Source organism: Rhododendron vialii, chromosome 9a, assembly GCF_030253575.1.
Source record: "Rhododendron vialii isolate Sample 1 chromosome 9a, ASM3025357v1".
Lineage (NCBI taxonomy): Eukaryota > Viridiplantae > Streptophyta > Magnoliopsida > Ericales > Ericaceae > Rhododendron > Rhododendron vialii.
In genome coordinates, this window is record NC_080565.1 from 5689901 (window position 1) to 5703358 (window position 13458).

At 38.2% G+C, this 13458-nt stretch overlaps 1 protein-coding gene across 1 annotated transcript; it reads left to right on the forward strand.

Moving 5' to 3' along the window:
• Nucleotides 1-3131: 3131 nt before the first annotated feature.
• On the forward strand, nucleotides 3132-5241 carry LOC131301389 (uncharacterized). The gene is made up of 4 exons (XM_058327639.1): nucleotides 3132-3609; nucleotides 3703-4008; nucleotides 4094-4193; nucleotides 4280-5241. The coding sequence occupies exons 1-4, from the start codon at nucleotides 3185-3187 to the stop codon at nucleotides 4964-4966; spliced, it is 1518 nt and encodes a 505-aa protein (XP_058183622.1). The 5' UTR covers nucleotides 3132-3184; the 3' UTR covers nucleotides 4967-5241.
• The last annotated feature ends 8217 nt before the right edge of the window (nucleotides 5242-13458 follow it).

The following is a 13458-nucleotide window of genomic DNA, read 5'->3' on the forward strand; positions in this document are numbered from 1 at the left end:
CTTTTTCTCAAGCTCAATTTGTCACCGCAGGATACGAGGTATTTCATAGATTTTGGTCATATTTTTGCAAGTAGGAGTAGTAGCTTATTTCCCCCAAGAAATTGTTTACCACGGGTATCACAATCCTCTATTTTTGCTCTTATTTATAACTCTTCAACGTTGAATATTGAATATTTCCGTCATTATCTGGGGGAGGGAGGGAAGCATGTTTGATATCGTCCTATATTAAAAATACTCCAAAAAATTCTGTATTTGGCAGACTAACTGCAGTATTTTTTATTTCATCAATTTGGTTTTCCGAATCCCAGAAAACAATCAAAGATATGACCCAATTTTGAGTCGTCTATCTTGAAACGCAACACCAGAGTCTCCCAAAGCGATTATTAAGTGTTGTTAGAGCACAGCCACGGGACGTTCCAGAGCCCTTCCTCACCACACATTAATATAATTTGTAATGTCACCATGCCGATGTGTGGTGGCGAAGGTCCCTTAAGCACCACATGGCAATGCTCTAAGAGCACTTAATAATTTTTTTAAGTCCTCCCATAACCAGAAACCTGTTGTAAGGAATGACAAAGCCACATTCATTCCTTCCAATAACTTCAAAAACACAAGCCATTAATAGTCAAAATTGGATAAAGTAGTAGTTTGGATAGATAAAGTAGAACAATGACACAAGGTATTGTTCATTCTTCAAGACATCAGATAAAACTCAAAAATCCAAGTCCATCGCAGCTAGAACTGGGACAAATAAAATAACTAATCAATTAAAACCTAACTGATCCTTTTGGTGTCAAGTAGACCCTAATTGATTAGTTTTTTGTTTATCGACAATGGAGGGCCATAGGAATTATTTTATATGAAAATTTCCTATTCAGCACTTACTAATTGTAAAGGGGTTATTGCTAATTTATATCAATCATTAGTCCGTTTAAAGAATTAGAACTCTACATGAAGATATAATATGCAATCAGGAACTAGAAAACAAGAATATCATGCTTCTTCGAGTTCCATCTTTGTCTTCTTGTAATTAAACTTTAAACTAGTGGACATGCAAGCATCATCTTCTCTTTTGTTTCATAGCAGAATAAAAACAGTGGTTTATAAAACATAGTCAGACTATTATAAACGTGTACCACGTACGCAGTAAACAAAAGGGAAAACCAGAGTACTCATGATATTGTGCCTATTTGCGGAATGAACGAAGAATTGAAAAATAGGCAAACATCATACTAGGAGTAGCATGAGATCCAACAAAACAAAATCATGCAGTCTCTGTTTGTATAAATATCTATTTGTCTTGTTGTTTAATTATGTTGCCTTTTTACAGAGTTCTGATATCAGTTTATGGAGAAACATAATGGATAAGAGTTGGATGTATCAATCTCGGTTGACCAGTGAGTATTTGAACGGAGTAGAGGGATTCTTGAATTTCGCATTCCAAAACGCAAGTATCGATGGGAAAATTGTTTGTCCATGTGTGAAGTGTGGAAATGGCAGATGGGTGATGCGATCTGAGGCAGTAGACCATCTAGTATGTGAAGGTTTTATCAAGGGTTACACAAAATGGATAGCTCATGGAGAAGCTTTGTCATCTACTACAACTGCTCTGATTCCCACTAATTCTGGTAATACCTTGGGCACAAATAATAGCATGCGTGAGATGTTGCATGATACATTCGGGATCTCAAATAGAGATGTTGGCATGTATGACATGCCAAATAATGTAGAGTTGTCGAATGCAGATGCTAAAAAATTTTATAAGTTGGTAAGTGATGCCCAAAAACCTTTGTACCCTGGGTGTAAAGAGTTTTAAAGCTTTCATTGCTCGTTGAACTATTTCACAATAAGTGCCTTGGAAAATGGACTAACGACTCATTTACCAGGCTACTTCGGACATTCAACAGGGCACTTCCAGAGGGTGAGAAATTGCCCAACTCATATTATGAAGCGAAAAAGTGTTGGGGGAATTGGGTCTCTCTTACAAAAAGATTCATGCTTGCCCTAATGATTGCATGTTGTATTGGAAAGAGCATATTGATGATACAGAATGTCATGTATGTCATGAACAGAGGTACAAAACTGTTGACAATCATGAAGGAGCAGAAGGAACCTCAGCAAAAAAGTGTAAAAAGGTCCTCAGAAAGGTTTTACGCCATTTTCCGTTGATACCAAGGCTACAAAGGTTGTTCATGTCGTCAAAGATTGCATCTTTTATGAAGTGGCATGATGAGGGTCGAACCAAAGATGGTTGCATGCGTCATCCTGCCGATTCCCCTGCTTGGCAAACTTTTGACTTCCAATATAAGGAATTTGCTACAGATTCACGTAATGTTAGACTTGGATTAGCGTCAGATGGATTTAATCCTTTTGGGATGATGAGTAATGTGCATAGTACATGGCCTGTCATCTTGATGCCATACAACTTGCCACCTTGGATGTGTATGAAGCAACCGTACTTTATAATGTCGTTGCTTATACCCGGTCGTTCAGCACCTGGAAATAACATTGATGTTTATTTGCAACCATTGATAGATGAGCTGAAAGAGTTATGGGGGTCGGAGTAGATACACTTGATGCTTCAACCAATCAAAATTTTAAGATGCATGCTGCCTTAATGTGGACTATCAATGATTTTCCTGCATATGCAAATTTGTCTGGGTGGAGCACTAAAGGGCGTCTTGCATGTCCATCATGCCATAAAGACACATGTTCTTCTTAGTTGAAGTATAGTGGGAAGCATATCTACATGGACCATCAACGATTCTTGAAGGATAGCCATATGTTTAGACGAGATAAGAGGTCATTTAATGGAAAGGAAGAACGTCGGAAGGCACCTTGTTGCTTAACTGGGTCTATGATACAAGATCAGCTAAAATGCGTTCAATTTAAGTTTGGAAAGCTAGTTAAGGATAATCTTAAGTTGCCATTCAACTGGAAGAAGCCTAGCATATTTTTCGAATTACCTTATTGGAAAGATAATTTATTGCGACACAATCTAGATGTGATGCATATAGAAAAAAATGTTTGCGATAGTGTGCTTGCAACATTGTTAAATTTGGTTGGAAAATCAAAGGATCATTGGAAGGCACGTCAAGATTTAAAAGATTTGGGCTTTAGAAGTGAGCTTCGTCCAATAGAAGATGAATCAGGTCGCACATACTTGCCTGCCGCATGCTTTTCAATGACTAAAAAGGAGAAAGATATTTTTTACAAAGTCTTAAAAAATGTAAAAGTTCCAAATGGGTATGCTTCGAATATTTCAAGATCTTTCCAGGACAAAGAACATAAAATTTCTGGGCTGAAGAGTCATGACAATCATATTTTGATGCAACAATTGCTCCCATTAGCATTGCGAAGAGTATTGCCTAAGCAAGTGCGGTCCCCTTTGATTAAATTGTGCAATTTTTTTAGAGAATTGTGCGGTAAAGTTCTTCATGCTCGTGACTTGATCCGTTTGGAGCAGCAAATTGCAATAACCTTATGTGAGTTAGAAAGGATTTTCCCCCCATCATTTTTTGATATCATGATGCATTTACCAGTTCATTTGGCTACTGAGGCCAAACTTGCGGGGCCAGTTCATTATCGTTGGATGTATCCCATAGAGACGTTTGTTTTATCTTATAGAATATTTTCATTTTTGTTTATTCATGATATCTCATTTAATTTTCACTTAGTATTGCCAACTTTTGCTCATAATAGGTATTTAGCAACATTGAAGTCATATGTGCGAAACAAAAATCGTCCCGAGGGTTCCATTGCGGAAGGATATTTGGCAGAGGAGTGTTTGACATTTTGCTTTAGGTACTTGGAGGATGTTGAAACGAGGTTTAATCGAGTGGGTAGAAATGATGATGAGGGTAGTACTGTTGCTGCAAGGTTGTCTATTTTCTCAACACAAGGACGGCCGTTTGGAAAAGTAGTGATAGAAACCTTGGATCAAGAAACGTTAGTGAAGGCACATCAATATGTGTTGTTCAATTGTGACACGGTAGACAAATTTTCCAAGTAAGAGACTCACCAAAAATAATTTATTTTTGTATCATAGGAAAGTTGTATTTTTATTACTCATATAATTAACTTGAATGTGCAGTCAACACCAGACCATGACAAGAGATCAAAATCCTCGTCTGCATTTATGGGAAATCCAACGTATGCATAATGAAAAGTTTGCATCATGGTTTGGAAATCACGTAAGTATATTGATGATAAGTACGTCCTTTTTTCATTCCTTTTAGATAAGCATTTTTTAAAAATCTATGGGTATGCTTCGAAATAGATTCAAGACTTGCAACTTGCAGAGGATGAACAGCTTTTTGAAGAGCTTAGAGCTCTAGCTCGGGGTCCAGATGATGTAGGGAAGAGATATAGAGGATATCTTATAAATGGTTTCAGGTTTCACACACGAGAAGTTGAGAGGAGAAGAAAATTTCAGAATAGTGGGGTAGTTGTTACTGCAACAACAAGAAGTTTTTCAAGTGCTAGTGACAATAATCCAGTGGCTGGTGATATAGCTTACTATGGCGTTTTGACAGATGTTATTGAGTTGAGTTACTTCGGAGGGAGGAAGGTTGTGTTGTTTAAGTGCGACTGGATGTCAGAAGGCAAAAACAGAAGGCGAGATGAACATGGTTTCACTCTTGTCAATTTTGCACGATTGGTACATGCCAATGAGCCTTTTGTTCTAGCTTCTCAAGTACAACAAGCATTTTATGTTGAAGATCCCCTTGACAAAGGGTGGCATGTTGTGATAAGGACAACTGCTAGAGATGCTTTTAATATGAACGCAGAGTCATGCATCGATGATGTGGAGACGTATTTGCAGAGTGAGTCATGTGATGGTCAATTGCAAGATGATCAAGGTGATATCAGTTTGGTTAGAGAAGATGTGCAGGGAACAACTGTAGACACTATTGATGCAACAACAGCTCAAGTGGTAGAAGGCGATGGAGTTGAGGGGATTTAGAATCCATTTCTAGATGCTTATATGATGTTTTCAAGAAATATGTTGCCTTGCCTTTTCTTTTTATTCTTGATAGTATATGCTATTTCGAAGACCTTGAATTTCATTTCAGTAGCATAGTGTTTTACTTCTCTAGTTTTTGCAAGACTGTTTAGCTGAAGTAGATACTTGTTTTCTCTGCTTTTGTTAAGCACTGATGCATGGTTACATTATTGCCATTAATTAGTTGTGTAGCTTATCTTGCAACTTCAAACGATTGAGTTTTATGAAGGTTTTTTTTCAGGATGTGTCCTTTCCTTTTCTTCTCGGCTCTTAGTGTCTTATTGATGTATTTGTTTGAGTTGGCATGTAGTTTGTCTGCTAACACTCTTATGGAAAGTCTATTTTGTTGTACTGTATTGTACTGTATATACTTTTGCTGCTATGTCCTTTTACGCTCGGACTGTTGATTGCTTCTACCGTTACTTTTGCTGCTATGTCCTTTTACGCTCGGACTGTTGATTGCTTCTACCGTTTCTTGAGTAGCTGTAATGTTATTGTTGCTGTTTTTCATGGCTACAATGTAACTTGAGGTACCTAGTCATCTGGTTGTTCATCTGCTGGTTAGCAATGCTGTTACTACTGTAGATTATTGGTGGAATGCGGGCCGCTATCAGAAAGCAGCTGCTGCAAATTACTTGCTACTGCTGTAGTTTTGCTACTGTTCTGTTTTTGTATTATGTTGTATTACCACGTTTGCTGCTGTGTGGTATATACTTGAATGCCATTCATTTGTGTTTTTGCTGTGATTTCGAGTGTGTCCGTATCCGTGTCGTGTAAAGGTAGACTTTGAGTTATGTTTTCCTTGGAAGAGGGTGATGATCAGCTTCAAGCGTTCAACTGAGTCTTGCCCAATTGAACAATTGGTTTCCAGATTCTCAGAAAAAAAAATTAAGAGTGATGGAGTTGCTAATTTCTGATGATGATTTTGAAGTGTTAATTTGTAGTTTGTGGGAGCATTTAGGCATTGCTTTATTTCCTTTTGGCCAAAAATGAACGCTTGAGACTTTGGGCAAAAAAGTACGGGATAATCCAAATTGAGCCAAACTTTAGGGATAATTCAAATTGAGCAAACCTTCAGACTTCCAATTGAGTCACTGACATACCAAAGCAAACAAAAACCAAAAATGAAACTCCAACAATTAAACCATCATTTTTTGTTTACTATTCCTCCAAATCAAACACTGTGTCATCCACAAGAAGCAAATGAATAGTAATACAAAGAGCAATTAAACTTAGAAACTCTTCAATCAAACTCTAGAATAGGAAAACATAGATAACGCTAAAATTCAAATTGTGTCTCCAAAAGTATCGCTCCCATTCATACAATGGCAATCATGCTCATCGATGCGATTGTCTTCCACTTGAAAAAATTATGTCTCAACTGACAGAACTCCATCTCAATTTCATCCTCTACAGTTTATTTACACTCGATAAAGATATCTACATGGGGACATCCCTCAAGCACTTTATTAATTTGACGACGAATCTCCAAATCTGTCTTCATGCAGCGGAGGAAATCAACTACTTGTTCTGAATTGTTGGGGTTTGCTATTAACCAAATCAGTTGACCAGGGACTACCAATTCTGCAACCCGAAGCCACAGATTCATCTTTTTTTCTTGGCCTTTGATTCAACCTGAGGCCAATATGTTGCCATCATTTTAGTTTTACCCTCCATCTGTATAGACATGGAAAATGGGGAACACAATTGAATAACAGCCCAACAAACCAAAGAACATCAATTGGGAATGCAAGCCAGAATAAGGAGAAGAAAAGTTGAATTAATGCTATAACTGTTTGGTGAAAAAATATAACTCAAACTTCGTTTGCATTAAGTAACTTAAAGCCTTGGAAGAACTATCCGAACAAGTTCCCGAGGGTGAACTTGATTCTTATGGTCCAAATGATGTGTTCTCCAAAGCTATGGGCAAAGAGAAATCTGGAAGCGTGCGCATGTATGGGCTAGGGGTTTGCCCATCTGATGTTTGGGGTGATGTGCCTAGCAGTGGCACATCTTATAGGATGTCAATGGAGTGGAAGACAGAGCTAGATAAAACAAACCAAAAATTGGAAGAGCTAACGAATTTATATTTGCAGAGTCAAGCAAATGAGGCTAACTCCTCAAACACTCGAGTCACATCTCCAAACATTCCAATCTCATCTCCAAACCAACACATTGGTTTATCAACATCTACTACCTAATGAGGACGTGTTAAGGTAAATAAATTTATTCTACAATTAAGGTTATCTATGAGTATACAAGATTGTATGCATTTGGTGGATGTTTGAATAGGTCGACGAACATTGAAAGTGAAGAAGCACAGATGCAAAAATGGACATGCAGACACTTTTTTAATTTAGAAAACTGTGGACATTGACATATGTTTGGAGAGGATTGAACCTATAATTGCTGAATTTTTTATATATGATGGAAAAGGAGTATTATCTAGTGATTTGGAGCTGGAATTCCCACTTGAAATGCTGAAATATATGTTTGTAGTTAATGTAACTGAAATTTCTGAGTGCTGAATTTTTGCTATATGCTGGAAAAAGGGTACTACATGCTGGTTTAGTGCTGAAATACAGGTTTATAGTTACTAAATTGACATTTTGAGTTCTGAATTTTAATGGTTATGCTGGAAATTGAGGTTACATGTCGACTAAGTGTTGAAATTCTTACTTTATGTGCTGAAATTGAGGTTTTATACAGCAGTACCTTATTCTTTTTGGGCAAAAAGAGGCATGTCACCTAACCATTTGTCTTCCTAAGACTTAGTTTGAAAATATGAGTTTATGTTGTACTTGAACCTGTATGTTGGTTGCCCTTGTCATGCTATTGTAGTAGAATGAGATTCCTTACTTTCCTAACCATTTGTCAATATGATGTTTTCTTATTGATTGATGCTAGGTGGGGGATTGTGTTTATTTCAAGAGCGTAGCCAAACCCATAGAAGTTGTAGGCAAAGGGTGGATCGCTAGTATGGATCCATCTACGGAGGTAGGCAGAGTAGAACTCGGAGTTAATTGGTGTGAGATTCATGTTCAAATCCCAATCATATGGGGCGAGCATTTGATGAGGCCTTACGCAGTCCTTAAGACCGTTGGCGATGTCATTGGTACGCCAATAGCGTGGCCTATTTCTTTGGTACGTTTGATGTACAATACTGTCTATTTTTCAATTCTTATTGCAAGACAATGGCTTTTAAAACCGTGTATTTTGTTTTATTTTAATCAGGTAGTGAGAGATGATGATGATGGCTTTATTGAATGAATGAGATCAGTTGGAAGATGCCTAGTGGACAAAGTTATGTCACAAGAATACTGGTCTTATGGGTTTTGTTTGTTTTGTTTCTGCTGGTGATTCTTTTAAGGGTAGGCATTTCATGCTTTGATCTAGAGTTTGGTAAGTTAGGTTTTTGCTGAAAATTTTAGTTAAGTTTTTTAGAAGTGAAGTTTTTTTTTTTATTGAAAACATTAGAGTTCTGCTAAAACAATTTCTATTCAATGTTCTGTGTTTTGTTTTTGGATCCTTGTGAGGTTTGTTGACTAGTAGTTTCTATTGAATGACTATGGCTTATATTGTTTGGACATGGTTGAGAAATAAATTGCAATTTATTATGGTTCTATTGTATTGTCACTGTAGAGTAGTAAAAAAGGAAAAAAAAAAAAATTCCCAACACCTTACAAGGCATTCATAAGTGTCGTTAAGGCTATTTTCTTGACCTCAACCAAAGTGGTTTATGCTGCACTTTGAAGTGCCTTAAAAGTGTATTGAAAAAAAAAAAAACCAAAATTCTGAGGTGGCATCCAAAAATGCCTTAATAAGTAAACTATGGGACACTTAAAAAGTGCATGAAAAACTTAAAAAGTGCAGGAAAAAGAAATTTTTGAGGCTCCTCAAAATGCCTCATTATGAGTGCCTTAATAAGTGACTTATGTGGCACCTGAAAGTGCAGTTAGAAGGAGTTCTTGAGGTACATTAAAGTGCCTCAAAAAAATTATGATGTGGCACCCAAAAATGCCTTAATAAGTAAACTATAGGGCATTTACAAGTGCAGGTAGAAGAAACTCTTAAGGCTCCTCAAAGTGCCTCATTATGAGTGCCTTAATAAGTGAATTATGCTGCACCTGAAAGTGCAGCTAGAAGGAGTTCTTGAGGTACATTAAAGTGCCTCAAAAAAATTCTGAGGCCGCATCGAAAAATGCCTTAATAAGTAAATTATGGGGCACTTACAAGTGCAGGTAGAAGAAACTCTTGAGGCTCCTCAAAGTGCCTCTTTATGAGTGCCTTAATAAGTGAATTATGCGGCACCTGAAAGTGCAGCTAGAAGGAGTTTTTGTGGCACATTAAAGTGCCTCATAACAAGTGCCGCGTTACCTCTATAGCTGCATCGATACACGCGGCACTAAGTCGTAGTGCCTCAATAGATAAACTGCCCCAACATGTCACTTATTGAGGCAGTTTTGACTGCCCTAACAAGCCTTTTTTGTTGTAGTGACGTTTGTATTTTTCAACTCCATTCTAAATATTCTTCAACCTTTCCTGATTATCTATTCTTCAATTGTAAAATTTTTTTGTCAGTTAATCTGTATTTCACATGAGTTACGATGGCCTTATCCTCTAATAGTGCATGTTACGGGACACTGAAGAGAACATTGTTCAGAGCTGCATTGCATGCGATCGCATTGGAACATATCTACACACCCATAGTTTGAGTACCCAAAAGTCCATGTGAACTATATATAGATTGTGCTGATCAAATGGTGATATTTGTTTTCTTCAATAGTAGAATGAATTTAGGTCGCAGGCAAGCGGCTGGGAACAGTGCCGGTCTTGAGATTATCGGGGCCTAAGATGAACTTGTGAGGGAAAAAAAATATTTTTGTTGGGAAAGAAAAGAGAGGCCCCTAAAACTTGAACTATGTACCTATTAGATAGCAAAACTAAGCTATTCCTCTAGGTTACCTCTGCCTATACTTTTCTCGGGTCCTAGCTTTGAACAAAAATTCGGAGACTTAATTAAGTTCGCTGCCTTATCCGGTTTAGCTCAAGGCCGGCCTGGAAATATTTCTTGGGCTGTGTTTCGATGTAGGATTTATATACGGAGGTATTCAAAGATGAACAAGGAGACAATAGAAATATATACCAAACAAATCCAACTTGTCCCCTTCTTTTTTCCTTGCACTGTTTTCCCTCCACGTCCTTGCGAGGAAAAAAAATTCCCTGCAAAAGTCCACAAGTCCAACATCCAAACATATCCTGAGACCTCGACATATGTACATCCCAACACATTTTGAGACCTACACTTCCGGGCTTATTTAGTAAATTAAAATGTTTGGTCGCACAACAAAGCATCAAGGGGGAGAGTGAAAATTAATCTACTCTCCGTGTTATCTTTTTCTTATTTGGGCTTAGAATATTATTATGTTAGAATTGGGCTAAAATGTTACTTTTAGGCCCAAGCAGTGCTGTTTTGCAGTTGGGCCAGTAGACGGTTTCGCCCATCTTTGTGTCTATTTTATTATAGGAAAAATTATGGGTCATCATCGGGCCGGGCCGGCCCAGCCCACCAAATTGCTGCCCAAGCCCGCCCACGGGCCGAGGCGACCAGGCTTTTTCTTTTTGGCGGGCCGGGCGGGCCAAGCTACCTACCATAAATTGAAGCCCAAGCCCGGCCCACGGGCTAGCCCAATTGGAGGGCCGGCGGGCCAATGGGCAGGCTTAAATTTCTTTAGGCAAAACTAAACCAAGGGAAAAAAGAAAGGATTTTGTGGGATTTTGGGCTAAGAGGCGGGCCCGTTGGAGGGCTTTTTGGCGGGTACCACGGGCGGGCTCACTGGCCGGGCCTACGGGCGGGCCGAGTAAAAATTCATAGGCCCAAGCCTGCCCATTACAGACTACAGGCCGGGATAGCCGGCCCGTTTTACGGGCTCGGGCCGGGTAAAAGCCTGGATGGGCGGGCGGGCTTTGGGCGGGTCGCGGGCCTTCGGGCTAAATGATGACCCTTAGGAAAAATGATGGCCAATGACGTGTTTTAATAATTAATACTCGTTAAGGATACGCTAAGAACAAATTCATCACTTTTTGCCCATTAGTGTCAGGCATGGATAATGTTTTTGAGACGACAAAAAGTGATAAATAGGATCATAATATACGGATGGAGAGAGTATAAAAAGTCAGTACGCGTAATGATAGACACGATATTTCACTTTAGAAGGTCCTTGGATTTTTCAGCAAGGAATAAGAAAAAAAAGGAGTAGGTAATCTGAATTCGTGTAAATGTTTGAGAGTTTCGCTTTAATTAGGGTCCTATTATATAAACAAATTATATTTTGAGTTATGTTTTAGTTCTTCAATCTTCTTAAAGCTAATAATACCTTCTTTATTTTTATTTTTTTGATAAGCAAAACCAATAATACCTTTACAAGCAGTACTCCTACATTTTAGAAAATAAATCAATAAGCCAATTTTTTCGTCTTTATTCAAAAAAATTTGGATTTCGGTCAAAATTTTTTACTTTTTAGATTCCTCTTGTCGTGAGGATACAATAATCCCCAAAAAAATGACAATAAGCCAAGTGATACGAAAAAAATTTGAATAAGGACAAAAAATAAGCCATTTTGGTTTATTTGTCCGAACACCCCAGCCACATCTCTTTTTGAATCAACTGTATCTTTTTTTTGTTAGCAAAAGAGAAATTTTATTCAAAACTCGAAAGGGTACATCGATCAAGGGAAAGAGAAATGATGCATCACTACTAGAAACATACATCCCAACGAGGTTAGCACCTATGTCCTAATACTATTATGTGCATACCACAATCCCGGAGAAAGAAACAAATAGAAAGACATCCAATAACGTATTGGACGTAGCCCAAAAAATACAATCACAATATCAGATCCATGCATATACTAAATTTTGATCCTCCTAATTCCATCTAAGTTCCACTTAATTAAATCCTCAATGGAATAATCCTTGATGTCAAACTTTCCTTTTATCCAAAAACCCATTCTAGTCTTGATCAAGTCACTCAACTCTTCCACATCTTTTGGGACATTGTTGAAAATAAAATCATTCCTTGCTTTCCAAAGGGTCCACAAGACTGCAAAAAAACATGTCTCCCAACAAATTAAACTTTTCTAAATTCTTAAATCTGTGAGAATACCACCAGTTCATGAGCAAAGGTAAAGAACCAGGGCAAACCCATGTCGTGTCCCACCACCTAACGATTGAGGACCAAAGCTGCCACGGAAATTTGCAAGCAAATGCACTGGTGACTCAATATGCAGAGAGCAAAAAGGGCACAGATCATTACCTGAAGCAAGGATTCCTCTGCTGCACAAAATGGATCTTGTTGCTATTCTATTTTGGACGGCCTGCCAAGCAAAAATTTCAATTTTGGGGGGACACAAGTTCTTCCAAATTACACTGAGCCACCCATTTTAATTTTTCATCTGATTCTCCCATTCTGCATAAGCTGAGCTTACTGAGAAAATTTTGTTGGCATTCCACCTCCATTCGATAATATCTTCTACTGTATCTTTCCTTTTTTTTTTAAATTAATTTGATCTCTGGCAGACCTTTTCCAATACGTTTATCTCAATAATCTAAAACTAAAAGGGAGAATTTAATACTCCTATGCACTTAGACTAGTGTTCAGTGATAAGCCCTCGATAGTGTAAATAAATGGGCTTATAGATCCCCATTTTGTCACTCTCGCGTGCGTAACTTGCTTTAATTAGATGATATTGCGCGGAGTTGGTGTTTTTGGCCCTTACAGGTTAAAAGTGGAAAATAAGGCATTTTGAACGCCAAGGAAAACAACCCGGGATCATCCAAAGAGCCAAGACCATGTGGCACCCCGCCACCGAGTCCCAAGGAGCATATAAAGAAGTGTCGAAGACGGTTCGGGACGTCAAAGGGGCCGTTGGAAACAAGAAAACAATTTGGAAGTTTCTGCCAGCAATGTACCTGTACCGATAAAAGCTGTACCTGTACATCGCGGACAGATTTGGTTTAAAATGCTGTGAAACAAGCGATGTACCGGTACTAGGTTTTCACGATACCGGTACATCCTGAAAAAAAATCTGCGTTTTTGTACCCGACTGCACTTTGACTTGGGGGTATTTTTGACCTTTGTAACCCGACTTTGAGGGCCTATAAATACTTTCTCACCTCATTTTAGTAGGTCATCCTTCAATTTCACTTCTCTCTCTACCTCCCTCCTCTCCTTAGCTCTCACTCTCTCTTCAAAGGAGGTTGATTTCTAGGGTTTGGAGGCTTGTGTTCTTCATTAAAGTTGTAAGTTAACTCAAGATCTTTCTTAATCTAGTTTTTATTTTCGTTTTTGTGAATGTTTTCGTATCTCTCCTCATTTCCCTTCATGTTTACACCCACTAAGGGTGAGTAGTGTTCAAGGCTTGGTCATGGGGTAATTTCTACCCCATGATTTA